This window comes from Carassius gibelio, chromosome A20 (genome assembly GCF_023724105.1).
Source record: "Carassius gibelio isolate Cgi1373 ecotype wild population from Czech Republic chromosome A20, carGib1.2-hapl.c, whole genome shotgun sequence".
NCBI classification, from domain to species: Eukaryota; Metazoa; Chordata; class Actinopteri; order Cypriniformes; family Cyprinidae; genus Carassius; species Carassius gibelio.
The window spans coordinates 25,008,468-25,026,885 of NC_068390.1; the positions used below are offsets into that span (position 1 = coordinate 25,008,468).

The 18,418-nt window shown below is 35.2% G+C and overlaps 2 protein-coding genes across 3 annotated transcripts; one reads left to right on the forward strand and one right to left on the reverse strand.

The window, feature by feature from the left end:
- The first annotated feature begins 7,329 nt into the window (after nt 1–7,329).
- Nucleotides 7,330–11,527, forward strand: LOC127938502 (trichohyalin-like). Of its 2 annotated transcripts, none has more exons than XM_052535166.1 (5): nt 7,330–7,509; nt 7,729–7,775; nt 7,867–7,960; nt 8,374–10,055; nt 11,035–11,527. In XM_052535166.1, exons 1-5 carry the CDS (start codon nt 7,464–7,466, stop codon nt 11,086–11,088), a joined length of 1,923 nt encoding a protein of 640 aa, XP_052391126.1. In that variant the 5' UTR covers nt 7,330–7,463; the 3' UTR covers nt 11,089–11,527. The 2 variants fall into 2 exon arrangements, with proteins under 2 accessions (XP_052391126.1, XP_052391125.1); XM_052535165.1 differs by having other exon boundaries at nt 7,331–7,509; nt 8,362–10,055.
- A 9-nt stretch (nt 11,528–11,536) lies between these two features.
- LOC127938503 (tRNA (adenine(58)-N(1))-methyltransferase non-catalytic subunit TRM6) lies at nt 11,537–17,786 on the reverse strand. Its single transcript, XM_052535167.1, has 11 exons — nt 17,491–17,786; nt 16,862–16,992; nt 16,666–16,775; nt 16,131–16,222; nt 15,959–16,042; nt 15,082–15,206; nt 14,480–14,805; nt 13,533–13,618; nt 13,139–13,241; nt 12,799–12,885; nt 11,537–12,075 (listed from the first exon to the last, which is right to left on the reverse strand). The coding sequence occupies exons 1-11, from the start codon at nt 17,598–17,600 to the stop codon at nt 11,911–11,913; spliced, it is 1,419 nt and encodes a 472-aa protein (XP_052391127.1). The 5' UTR covers nt 17,601–17,786; the 3' UTR covers nt 11,537–11,910.
- Between the last annotated feature and the right edge of the window lie 632 nt (nt 17,787–18,418).

Genomic DNA, 18,418 nt, shown 5'->3' on the forward strand with positions numbered 1-18,418 from the left:
ATCAGATTATCTGAAAGACTGGAGGCCGAGATTATGAAATGTTTTTAAAATACAGAGTTATTTTCGCATGGTTCTGCAGAATGGATTGCAACTGTTTCTGTTGCTGCATGTTTGCAGATTTCTAGTGTGACCAAATTAAAATACTTCTAAAATAAAATCTGGCATAAAAACACTCAATCTACTTCAGCTAGTTGTCCAGGCAACATTTCACATCTTCATTTAGAAACTTGATGTACTTAAATAATTAAAACTGAAAAATTTAAAAATATAAAAATGACAGAACACAGCAATATTACTAAAATTACAATTGACACAGAAAAATGTTATTCACATACTGTATGTATTTGTTGATTACATGAATATTAAAAATATAGAAAATCAACTGAAAGAAGTTGAGCAAAGATATTTAGCATTTTACTGCATAAAGTACTTTACTGCACTATTATTGCATTGTCAGTTTGCTGATAAAATCCTGTCTGCTGTGCATAATAATCTAATACCTGAATAAAAATATCAAAGATTCAGTTTTAGTGACGGATTGGCACTTAGTCATCTCTGCTGAAAAAGTAAAAGATACTATAACTTTTTAAAGATTTCTGGATATTCTGACAGTACAATTTAGATACATTATAGCATGCAAATGTTGTTTGTATATGTATATATAATTTACTTGTTTTGGCAGCATTTATTTCCGCCACTGTATATGACTGATCCAAAACTATCTAAAAAAAATATTTTTTTCTGAGATAAGAAGTTCCTTCTTAATGAAAAACCCTCTTTATTGTAATGTTGCCACTTTTGTTCCCAAGTGTCAAGTGTCAAAATGTGTATTTAATTAAACCTCCACACACTATTTCTCTCTGGATGCTCATGTACTGCACCAAAGTAAGTTTGCAGTGAAAAAAACTGCTGCCTGCATCTTGGATAAAATTTAAAGCGAGTTCAAGGAAAAATAACTTTTCTACCAACCAGTTCTACTGTCTACTTCAGTTTCTCTATAGTAGTCAGCATTATCTAGTCTGTCTGAATGCTTCAGCTCTCACACATATTCCTCCCAGGGGCTTTGATAATGAGAACAGGACTCAAGGCTGGAAAAGTGCAGATGTTTGCAGTCTTTCGGCACCTGTCTGTCTCACTTTGCCACTGTATATCTGCTTACTGTATGTATTTCTCAGATCAGATGCTGTGGTACATTTATTAATAAACACACAATTGCCTGCATGATCAATTGAAATACTACTGTAAAAGTTTTTTTTTTTATAATAAATAAAATTTTCAAATTAATGGTGTTCTTTTGAACTTTCTATTTGTCACAGAACCCGTGTCTTGGTTCCCATAATTTCTTGAGCAGCAAATCGACATATTATTATTATGATTTCTGAAGGATCACACGACACTGAAGACTGGAGTAATAATGCCGAAAATTCAGCTTTGATCACGTTAAAATACTTTCAAGTAGAAAGCAAGTATTTTAAATTGCAATAATATTACTTATAATGTATATTATTGTTTTACTTTATTCGTGCTAAATAAAAGCCAGCCTAGGTAAGCATTAGCATACAGCACACTTCTTTAAAAACACTGAAAATTATAGTAACCTTGTACAGTAAGAAAAGTCAAAATCACCTCTGAAATGTATAGTAATTGATTGCTGTTACGCTGATGTAATAAAATACATCAGGGTTTGTTCTGGCAGGGATATCTGATGAGATCCTGATCCATGTTAAAAAGGATGCTATATTTGTGTGTTATGGGATAAAAGAGTTGATTCAGTCCCAGATGATCACAGAGCAGGTTTCAGTAGCTTCTCATCAGTTAATGCACAAAAGAGCAGTGTTTTCTCTGCACACCTGCAGCAGTGCTTGTACTATAACAGACTGCACACAGGTCTTTTTTTGTTGTTGCACCATTTACCCTGTAAAAACACCTGGACTCTCTAAACCTGCTCAAAGACCTATTGTGTTCACGGCTCCTTTTACATAATTTCTCCCTGTTTTGTTTGTTGGATATCCATCTGATGTAGACCAGACACCCACAAGAAGAAAATGATTTGTGTCTCAAATATAAATAAAGCCTGAGGGTGCCATGTTGGCATATAAAATATAGGCTACTATTTGATATTGTAAATCAATGAATAACTCTTACCTGTGGCAGTTAGCTGTTCTTAAATATTAAATGAGTTAAAACAAACAAATAGAGAATGCTATCTTTTACATGTATTATATCTGAAGCAGTTTGTGATATAATCCTAATTTTACTTGAAATATGAGTTTTAAATGTAAGTTTAGTGAGCTTATGGTGCTCCTGTAGCTCAACTGGTAGAGCAAGCAATCAAGCAAGCGCAAGGTTGGGGGTTCGATTCCCCGGGAACACATGATATGTAAAAATTGATAGCCTGAATGCACTGTAAGTTGCTTTGAATAAAAGCGTCTGCTAAATGCATAAATTTAATTTTAATTTAATTTATGGCAGCAACAAATGCACATCTACAGCTGAACGCTGTAATTACTACAGTTAATTCTGAAGTCGCAAAAATACACAAAACTACATACAAAAAGTAATGCACGTATAGCATTTGAGTGTATGTACAATATTTTCATAATTTGTATTTATTTAGGACAAAACAGGAGCTTCTCCTGTGCCATATTGTTTTAAAGGATGTGACATATAATATCTGACATATATGTGGTGTATATGCTGTCAAAGCGCTTTGGAGTTTCATGAGGGAGCTGTCACACAATAGACTACCACCCAGCCTCAGACCACAGACAATATTGAATATTAATTCAGCAATATAGCTTGTTTTATGATGCAAAGGATGTAAAAAAGAAATAAAAAAATGGAGAAGTTTGAAGCCAAGAATCTTATGCCTGCCACTGTCTTTTGTTCCTGCATGCAAATGTCTTTGATTAAATCCAAACAAACCTGACAATATTCGGGGGACCCATCTGAGCTCAACTCAATTAGCAAATCAGCTTGTATGCACTAGGTATCCTTCACTTTGCACCCTGCATCTTATCCTCCCTGTTTATCGTGTCTACATATGACTCCAAAAGCTTCATGCTTTTTTGTCTGAATAAATTATGAGCAGGGATTTCGGCTGTAGAGGAAAGATGCCTGTATAATTGATTGCATTCGAGCTTCACAAGCATGATGGATATGTTGTGTTTTTTATTTTCTATGCGTGCCAGAGATTCGGATTTCCCCAGGGAGGGAGAGAGGTGACAATAAATACGATAAATACTGGGATGCTACAGACATTACTTGCTTCGTGTTCCGGTTTCTAACATAAAACAATAGTGCATGTTGAAATCCATTGGCTATGTAAGTATCACTTATTTATTCATGAGACTCATTATGCTGTCTTTAATTAAAATACATTTATCAGTGCTTCTCAGAGTCCGCCTGATAGTATCATAGCTCAGACAGATATCTAATTTGTCAAATGCAATGCCAAGCAACTAGTTGAGTTTTATTAGAAACACTTTTGAGTTTTTGATTCTTAAGAAAATGTTTAGTTTAAACATTAAACTGAAATTATGTATATATATATATATATATATATATGTATGTATGTATATATCATACAAGCAGTCATTATCTGAGTCACTTCTGACAAGTGGACAAGTTCTGACACTTAATAATAACAGCTGTACTGTAATAAATGTAACTAATGACTAAACTCTAAGTCAACACCAAACATCTTAAAGAAACATTTAGAAAACGAAAGACGCACTTTAAACGTGAATATGTAAACAGACTAAAGTGATGATATGACATTTTTTTGCACCCTGTAACCCTTATGGGTTACAAAAATATTACTCTGAAACAAATTAGACATTTTGTCAGATAGAATGAAACATCACTTTTGGAGGAGTTAGAAGACTAAAATGTGCATTTTTGAGGGTAACAATATATTTTACCTACTGTCAGTTACTTAATTGAATTTTCTCACATGAACATTTAATGCCAAATTACCTTTACTTCTCGTGCGTGAGCCAGAAAACATCGCCACTAGATTCCCTGTCGGGGTTTGACAGACTAAAATGTGGCCCTTTCCTTGTTCTGCTTGTGTGGATGATAAATTAAAGCTTCTTTTTAACATTTCAAAACTTCGACTGCCCCGTGACGGTCCCGTTACCAAAGCAACCACAGCATCCCAGGAGCAATCCTTCTACTGAAACCAAAAATGAGTTTGTATTTTCACAATTCCCTCATGACACACACCATCTATAAACAGGGGCGGATCTACCGGGGTGGCATAGGGTGACAGATGACACATTAAAAGAAAGCCTTGCCACCCCTGCTGCCACCCCAGTTGGGAGCAACGAATTAAAGGTTATGGCCAATTTGAAAATTTACGAGCGAATCTTTCGTGATTCGTGATCCCGCTCGGAACTCCCAAACTGATTCAAATGATTTGCGATCCCCAAACTGACTCAAATGATTCGCGAACCCGCTACGAACTCCCGAACGGATTCAAATGATTTGCGATCCCCAAACTGACTCAAATGATTCGCGAACCCGCTTTGAACTTCCGAACCGACTCAAATGATCCGCGAAACCGCTACGAACTCCCGAACTGATTCAAAAGATTCGCGATCCCGCTCCATACTCCAGAACTGACTCAAATGATTCGCGAACCTGCTCCAAACTCTCGAATTGATTCAAATGATCCGCGAAGCCGCTCCGAACTCTCGAAATGATTCAAATGATTCGCGATCCCGCTCCGAACTCCCAAATTGACTCAAATGATTCGCGATCCCAAAAACTGACTCAAATGATTCGCGGTCCCGCTACGAACTCCCAAATTGACTCAAATGATTCGCGATCCCCATAACTGACTCAAATGATTCGCGATCCCGTTACGAACTCCCGAACTGATTCAAATGATTCGCGATCCCCAAACTGACTCAAATGATTCGCGAACCCGCTCCGAACTCCCGAACTGATTCAAATCTTTTGCAATCCCCAAACTGACTCAAATGATTCGCGAACCCGCTCCGAACTCCCGAACTGATTCAAATGATTTGCGATCCCCAAACTCTAATAATTTACAAAATATTAATATACTGTAATATTTTTTTGTTTGTTGTTGTTGTTGCTATAAAAACAGACCTAAGCCATCATTATCCTTTAAAATGGCTTAAAATGCATTATATAAAAAAATTATGAGGCAATAATGATTGGTTAATAATAACACTGTTAAAATACATAATGTAGGCAAATACAAAATAAGCTATTTACATGTTATTACAAATTTCATGTGATTGCTGTTACACTTACAGGACAATCAAATCCTTGTTTAGGCTACTGACCAAACATTTAATTCAAATATTCACTTAATCTTTCATTTTTGGCCACCTTTTTGCTATAGATGACACAGGATTTAGAATTTCTTCAACAAAAAAAACGTGCATATCTATAAAATAAATTAGAGTCATAATAAAGTTATAGCCACAGGTAAATGTCAAGAGCTACAATTGTGATTTGTAAATTATACAATTTATTCATTTAGTTTTTTATTTGATTAAAGTTATTTTTTCACCCCTATAGTAGTTTTTTTTTTCCATCATCATATTTGAGGAAGGGGGCACAACAATAAATCCTGCTTATGGGAACCCTTAAGGTGTTGTTATACACGTCTCTGGGAATGTTCTCTACAAACACACACACACACACACATACACACAGAAGCACGCGTGGTGTTTTCAGCTCTTCACTATATTGATGCATGATGTATGCTACACATGTGTACGTCAGTGCGCTATGAGAGGATTTCACCATTTCATTTGATAAAACTATCGTCATTCATTTGTATCGTATACACAGACTGACAGAAACGGCAATGTCTTTACGACAACCTGTCAAAATAAAATTTCGGTATAACTTGAAGAAATTCAAACAGAAATATAGTACTATTGCACAGTAGAGTATGCTATACTTCCTATTAGCTAATAATAATAGTTAATTAAAAAACGCAGAAACTGTGGTTACAATCCACCAAAATAAAAGTTTGGTCTAACTCAAAGAAATTATGTAAGAAATTGCTTAGTAAAATGTACTTTAAAAAAAAGATATACTAAAACATTATTTTAAAGGAATATCAAATAAGTTTTCATAGAAGTTTTAATTTAAGCTTGCCAAAACAATAACACCATATTTTTCAAAAACACATTTGTTTTTGTGCCTATAATGTTTATTTATTTATTATTATTGTCAGCTATGCTTCAGAGTCAGAGTCAGAGACCATATTCATATAACATCTAAGGCTAAATGTAGCTCTTGACTGGTTGAGTTAGATGATGATTAACACTAAACAGTAGAAAATCAGTTGAGTCTCCCCAGCTGGAAATGTCATTGGCTGTTAAAATCTTGTGTTACTTATGATAAATTGACATATTGATAACACTGAACCTTTTATAATGCTCTTAATTACATGTTGATGCATACTGCATGCATTAGTGAGTGTGGTGGTGCTTATGGAGTATGGTCACTTATTCCTTATACGTTTGTAATGTTTGTTATAACTGTTTCAAATGCAAGACATTGATTGCATGAGATTAAGTTTGTAAATGAGAGCCTGTGTCCTTTTGTAGTGTGCACATATATTTATCATCAAACTGTGATAACTGTGACTAAATTCAGTATATATACGTCTTCCATATGTTGCCACCCCTCAAAAATTCCTGCCCCCTTCCCGCCACCCCATCAATATTTTTCTAGATCCGCCCGTCTATAAATAAAGTGGGCGTCGAGAGTTGCATAACATTCTGTTCGATTTCTAAGGAGATTGTTTCTTATTATGTACGATAATTTACAATTAGGCTATCATTATTTAGATATACGACGAACAATTAATTAAATTAATAATATTGCGCTGCAGGATCTCAAAGGGATTTAATGTCATTATTAAGGCGATGGTTTAGTGGTAGAGCATTGCGTTAACAGCGCAAAAGGTCATGGGTTCAATCCCCGAGCACACAAATGTATAGCCTAAATGCCCTGTAAGTCGCTTTGGATAAAAGCGTCTGCTAAATGCGTAAACGTATCTTTTTTTCTTGTAACTAAATACACAAGATCAATGTCCTGAAATATCACCAATTACTGAAAGGTCGATTTTATGTAATTCAACACAAACTCCTGGGCTAGATGACACAGCTGAATATAAATAGAAAAATGTAAATAAACATGACAGCCTACTTTTCAATGCCATGCCTAGGCTAGAGTGATTTTTTTAATCATTAAAGCGGGGGTGCTGGGGTCTCATTAAGGATTCACTTTAGTCGTGACGTAAGCAACTCACGAGCTCAGACCCTGCGTGTCCCACCGCGAGCTCAAAACAGACGCAGCGCGCGCTCCTTTCTGCAGCACGCGAATCGGAGGTCCTCTCTGCTGTTTGAGACTGTACAGGCAAAATCAGTTTCGGATAACATCAAGAGTCGAAAACATCTGTGTGCATCATGAAGTTTGCAGCTTTAGTCTGCTTCGTTGCTTTCTTCGCTGCAGGTAAGTGTACACAAATACTAATTGAATAAATGATTTCAGCACCACGGTCAGCGACAAGACAGTTTGCTGCGGAACAAATAGTAGGGCTACATCACGATGGAAATTTTCTTTAAGCGGCCTTTGCACGAGTAAAACGTACGGATAATTGGTGATATCGAGATGAATAAGCTTTTGCATTGCGATTTGCACAAATATAATTCAAGGCTTTTACTATCCCAGATGGAGGGTCCAAACCAGTTGAACAGCAGAGCCAAAGAGAGGACCTGGTATGCTGTAGCTTCTATGTCTATAAGAGAAAAATAACCAATCCATTTATTGTTGTACTCCTTTTGGTTAAAGTATATATTTTAATTTCAGCTTACCCAGTGTTTAGTTCACATCCTTTCAAAGGCGCTGTATAAGAGTGATGATACTCCGCTGGATCCAGAATGCAAAAACATCCTTACATCAGGTATGTTACTTTGCACTTTCCCACTGTGTTACTTTATTGTGTTATTGAGGAGAACATTTGATTTATAAGTAAATGAACTCAAATGGAGAATTTGTATCGAGGTTATTTTTAGCATAACTCTGTTTGATCTTACGTCTAAATTCATTAAATTTATCCTTTGGACATATAACGTGAGAACAGTCAGACAATATTATCGTCACATGCAGTTTCTAACCTCAATACATTGTGCGAGGTGGATGAGACTGTTATGGGTCAGTGGTTTCACTCTAAGACTGTGGAATAATAATTGGATGTATTCATGCCATGTATAAGCAATGGAGTGAAAATGAGTTATGACTACGAATCATTTGCATGAGTGTTTTGTGTCCATTTTTTTTATCTCTCCATGAATCTTGGATAAGGTCATTCCTTAGTTGTGAAAAAGGAGGAAGACACTCTAAAACCAGCTCAAGAGGAGCTTAAAAAACTAAGAGGAGAGTCTACAGTCAAGGAGGAGAAACTCATAGAGGATCTTCTCAAAGCTGACAAACGGGAGGAGCTGGATGACGAACGCAGCCAGGAAGAGTTCCCAAGTTTTGTTAAAAGAAGAATCAAAAACAGCCGTGAGGAAATGGAGAATGAACGTAGCCAGAAAGAGATCCCAAGTTTTGTTAAAAGAAGAATCAAAGACAGCCGTGAGGAAATGGAGAATGAACGTAGCCAGGAAGAGTTTCCAAGTTTTATGAAAAGAAGAATGGAAGAAAAACGTGATGAACTGGATGATGAACGAAGCCAGGAAGAGTTTCCAAGTTTTATGAAAAGAAGAATCAAAGAAAAACGTGATGAACTGGATGATGAACGAAGTCAGGAAGAGTTCCCAAGTTTCTATAAAAGAGGCAACAAGCATAAAAGAGAAGATCCTGATGATGAGAGAAGCCAAGAAGAATTTCCCCAAAAAAGATATTTTTCCGTCCTCTACAAACGGGATAATCCTGATGAGGAGCGCAGCCAAGAGGAATTTCCTGTATATGAATATAAAAGGAGTCATCTTCTGACCAGCAGAGAAAAACGTGAAGAGCCGGACTATGATAGAAGCCAAGAAGATTTCCCAATTTACACCCACAAAAGAAACCATGGGGATGGAGAAGAAGAGGATGAGGAGAGTGAGGAAAGAGAGAAGCGGACCTGGAAGCCATCACATAGATACCACCACAAGAAAAAGCACCACAAACGCAATGAGAATGAGGATTTTGAAGAACCAGACTATGATAGAAGTCAAGAAGACTTCCCAAGCTACAGCCAAAAAAGGAGTCAATGGGATGAGGGGCACATCAAGCCAAATAAACACCTGCAGAATGAGCAACTTAATGAGGACTTAAACTCCCAGGAAAAGAGATCTGAAGAATCAGAAGAGGTAGATGAGGATATCGCAAAGCGATACTGGAAACCCACCCATAGATACCACCATAAGAAACACCACAAACGGGACTCATCTGAAGAGGATTATGAGGAAAGACCCCTGGAAAAAAGGAATGAGGACTCAGAGGAGAGTGAGGAAATGGACAAAAGGATCTGGAAGCCCACACACAGATATCATCACAAGAAGCTTCATCACAAGCGTGGCGACTCCATAGAGTCTGAGGACGAAAATGAACCCATCTCAGAGAAGACTCAGAGTCTCCATGACTCAACAGATGCCGCCTTCAAGCACCATTCACCTAAAGAGGAAAAACAGGAAATTGCCCACGAGCTTAATGAAAAGAGGCATCCATTAACCACCCAAGAGGAAGAAGATGAGCTGAAGAAAGGACACCAGAGTTCAGCAGAGGAGAAGCAGGACAGAGATGCTGCATTGAGGTACCTAACAAAAAAGAAGAATGAGTTACAGGAACGTCTCCTTAACAAAGGTGACGTCTATGAGAAGCGTTCCCCATGGATTAACAGAGAATACTATCATCCAGCCTGGTACAAAAGAGGCCATAATGTGGGTGAGAGCACTGACCAGCACCCCTACCATAAACTAGAGGACCTCGCCGAGACTCTCCGGTACAAAAGAGGCATACTTACTCAGGAGGAAGAGGGTGTCCCCCAACAGAAGCTAATTACACCAGATGAGGTATGGTCCGATGTGTCCTATTGACCGTACACACAGTTTTTGAACATTTTGTCTGACAACACACATATTTTTGGGGTCTCCTTATTCTAATTCAACTCATAAACTTGTTTGTAGAGACACCAGGTCCTGAACGGGTGTGTCAGATAAGAGATATTCATAATCAGCACTGTTAGGGAATTTTTGGGAATGGAAATACACCTGAGGATTGTTTAAAAATCACAGGTGGATGTGTTGTAGGAGGTTGGAAATACGCTGTCAATTGCACTAGGTTTCACAATCCCAATTTAACAAATGGCCCCACTGAGCCCTAAAGTCTACATGTTAAATTACAAATTTGAATAAAGAAAGCATTCGCTAACCAAAGTCGATTATTACTAGACAGGGATGTATTGGAAGCAACAAACAACATTAACACAGTCAAGATTTGCTTCATGGAGTTCTTGAAAAACAAGGCCATATTTTTTCCGCTTCAGGGAACTTTTCTGTATCTCTGCTTGCTAGACTACAACATGGATAAGTTGACTGAGTGGACGTGGGTAGACTGTAATTCTCCTTTCAGTTCTTCAGACCATTAAACTCTAGCTGCACCAAAAAGCGTTAACAACCTCCTATCAACTCTCAGATGACTACTTAAGCCAAATGTTGTGCTATTACAAGGACATCAGAGTTATCTGATATACATGCAAACTACAAAGTAATATTGCATTTACTTAAGGGTGTAGAGGGATAGGCTAAGAGCATCATTCCTCTTCATGACAGGGATACTGAATAACTAAAGGTACTTCTCTATGACTTTCCAACTGGGAATGTGGAAACAGGATATTTAATTGACTAGAGCAACCAAATTTCTATCAATCATAAAGAAACAACCCAATTTATGCCAGACTGCAACAATGGCAAAAACAGCACAAAACAACTCTGGGGACTGATTAAGGCAATTGTTTTTAAGAATCACTTAATTCTTGTTCTTTTCTTTCAGTTAAAAGAACTTGAGAAACTGGCCTCTGTGGATCAACAGAAGGAGGCAACTTAATCATTCCTAGGATCCGCTGAAACATCATCTTCTTACGCTGCCTGATTTGATTTGCCATGTGTGCTTACTTGGGCTGCTTTAGATGAATGCATTACTATATGTTGTACCCTATTACAACTGCATTAGACTTTTGTTATTGTGTATATCAATGTTTAACGTGAGTCTTAGAAGCAAGACAGTCTATAAAAGGAAGAAAAAAAAAGATTGATGATGTTATGTGCATCATTTTTCTCTTTATTACATTCTAAAATAACATAAAAAAACAAAATGATCATGTACTATTGACTGCAAATTTGACTGAATTTTAGAGCATGCTACTTTACAACTGTGAAAAAAACACAGTATGTTGAAACATTTCTGTTGTTCTTTATGGCCTTCAACAGAGCCTCTGCTTACATGATTGTTTGTGTTTAATAAAATGTGTAATTATGGGACCAAAGCCGATTAATGCATTTATTATTTGTGTTTTAATGCGGGAAACCTTTTGAAAATGATTAAAAACAGATATATATATACACAGTCTACTTGTGCAATGATGCATTTTGTAAGCAAAACTTGGTTATTCGCCAAGTGCAGAGGATGCCGAAAAAGCAGCATATTTCCTTCCTCCACATCTTGCTAAAAAAAAATAAAAATAAATAAGGATGAGAACATTTATTTAGCTCTTAAATGCAAATCTATTAAAATAAAAAAACACAGTAGATAACAGACTTTGAATAATAAAGCTGTGCAACTCATAAAGAGAATAAAGCACTGGCTGAATGTGTGAGTCCAACGCTGATTTGGTTTTTTTTCCTCACTTAAGTTAAACTAACTAATTGCCTAGGCAGAACTAATCTCATCCAGTTTCAGCCTCTTGGCAACAGGCTCCTCTGATTTGTGCTGATTCCTAGCTTTGGCAGCATCTGCAGCGACCGTGGTTCCTGACAGGAGATACCCTCCACCTCCACTCATGAGCAGCACTGGATGAGTCCGATTGGGCAGCACCTGAAACAATGACACAGAAGTGAATACCAAGTCAAAGCCTTTTAGGGGTGGGTGGTAAGATCAAAATCTTAATTCACAGCATGACTCATCTAATATAACAGTAATTACATCGAAATGTATCTGTTTTTGCTGGAAATGCAACAAAAAAAGGTTTACACATATACAACCATGCCAATGCAAATTTTTGCATAAATGAGCAAATATTAAATAATGTACACTACCTTTTATGTTTTTTTATTATTATTATTATTTATGCTTACCAAGGCTGCATTTATTTGATCAAAACACAGCAATTTTTTAAATGTATTAAAAATTATTTTAATAGATGTCAAAATGTCAAAAATGTTTTCCGGTGATACAAAGCTGAATTTCCAGCATCATTACTCCAGTCTTCAGTGTCACATAATCCTTTAGAAATCATTCTAATATGCTGATTTGCTGCTCAAGTGACATTTATTATTAATGATATATCAATGTTTAAAAAGGTTATGCTGCCTAATATTTTAGCAGAAATGGTCATGCATTTTTTTCAGGATTAATATAAAGTAAAAAAAACAAAAAACAGCATTTAATCATCAATTTGATGCATTCTTGAAGAATAAAAGTATTCATTCCTTTCTAAAAAAAAAAACAGTGTGTAGTGTAAATAAAAAGATTAATAACAAAAGGTCTGGGATTAGAGCAAAAACAACTCTGTGTGTATAGGATGAAGTAAAGAATTACCTGGTAATGCCTGAGCCAGGAATCTGTTAACCTTAGACTGATTGCTCCTCCTTGTTCCCTGAGTTTTGTGTAACACTCAATCAGTGGCTGTCCAAAAGAGATCAGACAGTAAATATTGCAGAAAGACCTTATTAAAACACTTGACTCAAACTGAATATACAAATCTTTTTAAAGCAATGGTACACTCTGCTTTTATGGTAATGTACTTTTTAGGCCTTCTGGGAATTTGACAAAAAGTGGCAAAATACATGCAAAATACCAGACATTTCGACATTTTGCTAAATAACAAGTTTGGAAGAACCGCCTCTATAACAGCACTTTCCAAACCAATCCGTTTTACCTCTCTGTACTGGCAGTAGACTACGAACGGTCGGGATGGAGCGATGAACTTCAGCAGACACATTAACACAGGACAGGGGTGGAAGCGACTAGCTATCACCAACCTGAAACAAACAAACCTTTCAGTCAGCTTGCCTGTATTAACTCGGTGAATCACTGGAGGACTGCTTACAAAACAGCTTAAAAATCAATGACAGGACTGGACTCATCAATATCACCATACATCACATTTACCTCTTTTGAAATCATATTGAAATCATGTTATGGACTAGTAAGAGATTTAAAATGTTTACAAGTTTTAAATGCATTTAGGGTTGGACAATACAGTTCAAAATAATCTTGTTGCTTTATAAAAGAAAGCGCATTTATTATTTCTTTTACAACACAAAACATACCCATCTGCATTTCTGCCCTCTAATAGAGCTGCAGCTGAAGCTAACTTCTTCCTCTTCTCCTCCATCTTCACCTTTTTCTCTTGAGCCTGTAAGGTTAGAAAGATCAATTAAATGTGTGTGACATTTTAGAAAAACTCTTAAAAGACACTTTTCCCACCATGACTAGTTTCCCATTGAGAATGCATCGCACAAACGCTCACACATTTCACCTCAAGATGCTCTTCTTTTAATCTTTTGTCTCCTTGGTAACGATGTAGAATTTTGAAAACTATCAAAACGGCAAATTGATCAATCATTGAAAAAAATTACACCACAACAGAGAAACAGTTGTAATTTGGGTACAGAATAAAGAAATTACTTTTTTTTTCTTCGTTTGTTTATTCAGTTGTTTGTTAAAATTATTAAAATATTTATATTTTAATTAATTTAAATCACATTAATATTTTAAAATGGAAAGGTCTGGGCTTGGATCAAATACAATGCATTTTGACATTTATTTTATTGTGTTTATTTAGATTTGTTTAAATTATGACATATATTTAAAATGATTTAAATTATACTGTTATTTTAAAAGGGACATTTTGGTCTTGGAACAAATGTAATACATTTTTAAATAGTTTGTGTTTATTTTTGCTTTTTGTTTAAATCAGCAACTTTTGAAAGTAATAATTATTATTAAATGTATTTAAATTAAATTCATATTTTACAATGGAAAGTTTAAGTCTTTGCTTATATATATAGCTTTTTTTTAATTATCATATAATTATATTAAAAAAGTTCTAACTAATATTTAGAACTATTTCAATTATATTTATTATTTTAAAATGGATTTTTAAAAAGGTTTGGTCTTAGACGACAATAAAGCAAAAGCAGGTAAATGATGAAGGCATGGAAAAAGTTTCCAAGATTCTATTCTATTATTCTATTAATAAAGAGAAAAATCGTACCTTCTTTTCTCGCAGTCTTTCTCTCTCCTCTCTCCTCATTTCCTCTTGCGGGTCGATGCTGACCTCCATGCTCTGAGGTTCTGAGCTCTTCTCCTCAGACACAGCTGAGGTTTCCTGAGTGGACTCCGATTGACCGTTCCCGCTGCCACTGACCTCAGAATCGGCGTCCTTCTCTGACAGATCCAGGGTTCCCGCCAGCAGAGCGTTAACTTTGCATAACGGGAACTCATGCAGCGTCTCATGGAAGTGCGACGGAAAGCCAAAGCTCTCCATGCCGGCTCTCGTTGGGCCTCCACCGGGATACATCTGAATCACTGAGCCAAAACCTGAGAAACAGAAACATCTGGATCTTCAGCAGTGTAAGGGTGGCTGCCTAATACAAGATTTTATAAATAAGGGTAACTAAACAGTTGATGGTCCCTACTATTTTTTGTCATATTATGGAAGTCACCAACTGTTTGGTTACCCATATTCTTCAAAATAGTTTTTTATGTTCAACAGAAGACAGAAACTCATACAGGTTTGGAGCAACTTGAGGGTGGTTAAATATGACACAATTTTCATTATGGGGTGAACGATCCCTTGAAGTAAAGTGTGATTACCTCCCATTCGCTCCATCACCGAGCCCAACACAAGTCCAGCACAGGTCTCAAAAACAAGGATTTTACTGCCAGCGTGGATGTTACCCAGAGTCAAAATCTGAGCCAATGTGTCGTACCGTAGGTGACTAAAATAGACACAAATATTGACAATAGAGTATAAATGCTTTCAAATGTACAGGTTTTCCAAAACTGGGAAATCACATTAATGTAAAAAAAAAAAAAAAAAAAATTCATATATATATATATATATATATATATATATATATATATATATATATAGTGTTTTTTGTGCATGTGATTTGACTATTAACCAACATCAGAGAATCACATTGTTGTTAATGCTAACTTAAATTAAATATAAAATAATAAAATGATAAAATAGAAATAAAAATTGAAAAACTGATATATATAAAAACTGATAGCTAAAAATATTTATTTATATAAAACAAACTAATAAATTAATAATAATAATAATAATAATAATAATAAACTAAAAATGTCAAAAGCACATACAAATTAAATAAACAGAATGGTAACTGAAAAAAAAAAATGCAAATTATTAATACATACTATACATACTGTTTATATTTAATATATATATATATATATATATATATATATATATATATACACACACACACTATTTATACTGCATATAAATAATACTTAAAAAAAAATAATAATAATAAAAAACACTGGAGAAAGGTGACAATGCAAATATGTTTATAACTTGGCAAAATATCAACCTAATTCTTCCAGTAAATTTTTCAAAGGGGTTTGGATGCCAAATAAAACCTGTACTAAAATATATATTATTTAATTTAACGCATCAATTATGTAATGTAAATGACTGAAGTATTTCTTTAAGTTCACATGCCATATTTTCCCTGGTTCTCTGCCGTGGTACATCATGGCAAGGAGTCGAGTGGAGGGTTTCAGGATTGATATTTCACTCTCGTACCTGTACACATAAAAGCAATGTAAGATAAATAAGATTTATATTTTCCATGTTATTGCTCAAATAAATAATAACAATGGTTTAAACTCACTTTTTCTTTTTCTTCTTGATGTATTTCTCTTGAGCAAATTCAGTTTTGCCCTTGAATGTTGTACTGTTGTCTATGAGCTGCTGAACAATCTCCTTTAACACACATGCAAGGACACTATTTGTAACACCTTCATGAATAACAGCACAACTTTCCCAGCCTGCTGTCGATATATATAAATAAGTAAAGACTAAAGAAAATATTTCTACAACTCCACAAGAAAAATTAAGTTGTATTCACATATTTATATCAAGCACTTATAAAAACAACTATTAGAAAATAATACCTAAAAAAAAATATTATTAAAGTAATACATAAATCCTTTGTGCAATATCAAAAAGGGTGAGGGGATGGGAGGTATTTGAAAAATAATTAATGTGTGTACATATATATAGATAACAGCTAGTAAAAAAGATAAGGAGCAGTTACTTTTTCAAATTAATAATAATAATAATAAAAAAAAAATGAAAATAGAAAATCAAGCTCAGAATGGTTTTCGTTAAAATGCATCCTTGGAAAACTTTCCTCAGGTACATACCTGACCCTTCAGCCCTTGCTCTTTCAGAGTTTCAATATCATCTCTGGTCAGTTTCTGAGAACTGCCATCATCCACAATATGTCTGTTATCCTGGCCTGCTTCCTTAGAATCTGTGACAGTAGAAACATTAGATCGTCTCAGCAGAAAGAAAATAAACTTATACACAGATAACAACATAAATCCACAGCATCATTACCCAAGGAGTCTCCGGAGTGTTTAGCTGCCTTGAGTTTGAGTGAACCTCCGGCTTCGATTTCAAACCTGGTCCCGAACAGCTGCCCGACCGCATTGTCCAAGAAGAACCACTGCTTCTCAAAGACCACTTTCCTGAAAGACAAAATACACAACGAGTCAAACCAAAGCAAATGAGGCGAGCACAAGCACTTAACAGGAGTCAAATGTGAATATTAGACTTTGTTCTATGAATTATCACATTTAACAGATATTACTACTAATCACTCTGTACATTAATGGTTATGTTTTACAGTGTTTGCCTTTAAAATATACACTGGGCAAGACTACTGAAAACAATATTTCTTTCAGAACAATTTGAGTGAAAAGTTTAGTATTAAAATTGACATTAAGTCTTAATATTTGTTCTCTTTTTGCAGATACAGAAATATTACAGAATCCAAAAGCCTTCATGTCTTGTTTGATTTACATATTAGTATTTTTTTTAAAGTCATAAACCTTTCATGTACAAATTTAAATCAGCTTTTGCATCCCAGAACAGAGCTTTTAGATCCCATTGTATACAAAACCCCAACTCCTCTAGACTAAACTCATAAGATCAGATTTAATTCCAGTTTTATTTGTTTGACTCACTTTTTATTTTCGACCTGCACTGATTTGAAGACATCCCCTCTCTTCAGGACAACATAGTCTCTGTAACTGATTCTGCTCTCTACATCACTGTCATTTCCACACTCTGCCATTTACTGCGATCGACTTGGATAAATATCGACCGGAGGATATTTAGAAACTAGTTCACACTTTAACTAACACAACGCAAAAGTGGTAATGTCTATGACTGCAAATGGATCAGTAATTTCACACAAGAGATGTTTCTTTCCCCACGTGTGTTCTATCACTTCCTGCTCAGAAAGGCCAGTTAATCGAGCGCTGATTTTTTTTCCAGAGCACCAGCCAGGAAGACTAGTACATCACAGATCATAGCGATTTTAGTCAGTTAAAATTAACATGTGTTTAATCTCTTATTTATTTAAATGAATGAACTTCACATTACGTTTATATCAACAAAAAACATAACCATGGTTATCTGGAAATTATCACGTGATGTAATTTCTGTACTGCCACTGTACTTCATTTATGTAATTTCTGTACTGCCACTCCACTTCATTTATATGAGTAAAAAAATATGATATGATCTATTATGGTCATCGTTACTAAAATATGAGTACTTCCAACATAAAAGTGGAAATATTACACGTACATTATGTATGTATAATACAGTTGTATCCTATTCGGTCCTATTATTCAAACTAAAGGGTACATTTATGTCTGATTTATCCTATTAAAAAATCATATTCGGCAAGTGTGACTACAGGACTACAGGACTACAGTAATTTTCGTTACTTCTTATTTTCATTAAGTAATACAATAAATAGACAACAACAACAACAAAAACTAATTTTATTAAATAAAGGAATAAAAACTGAATATACATTTTAAAAACTAATAAAATTGACAAAAAAATAAAACACTACAAAATATCAAAAACTAGTAAAATTTA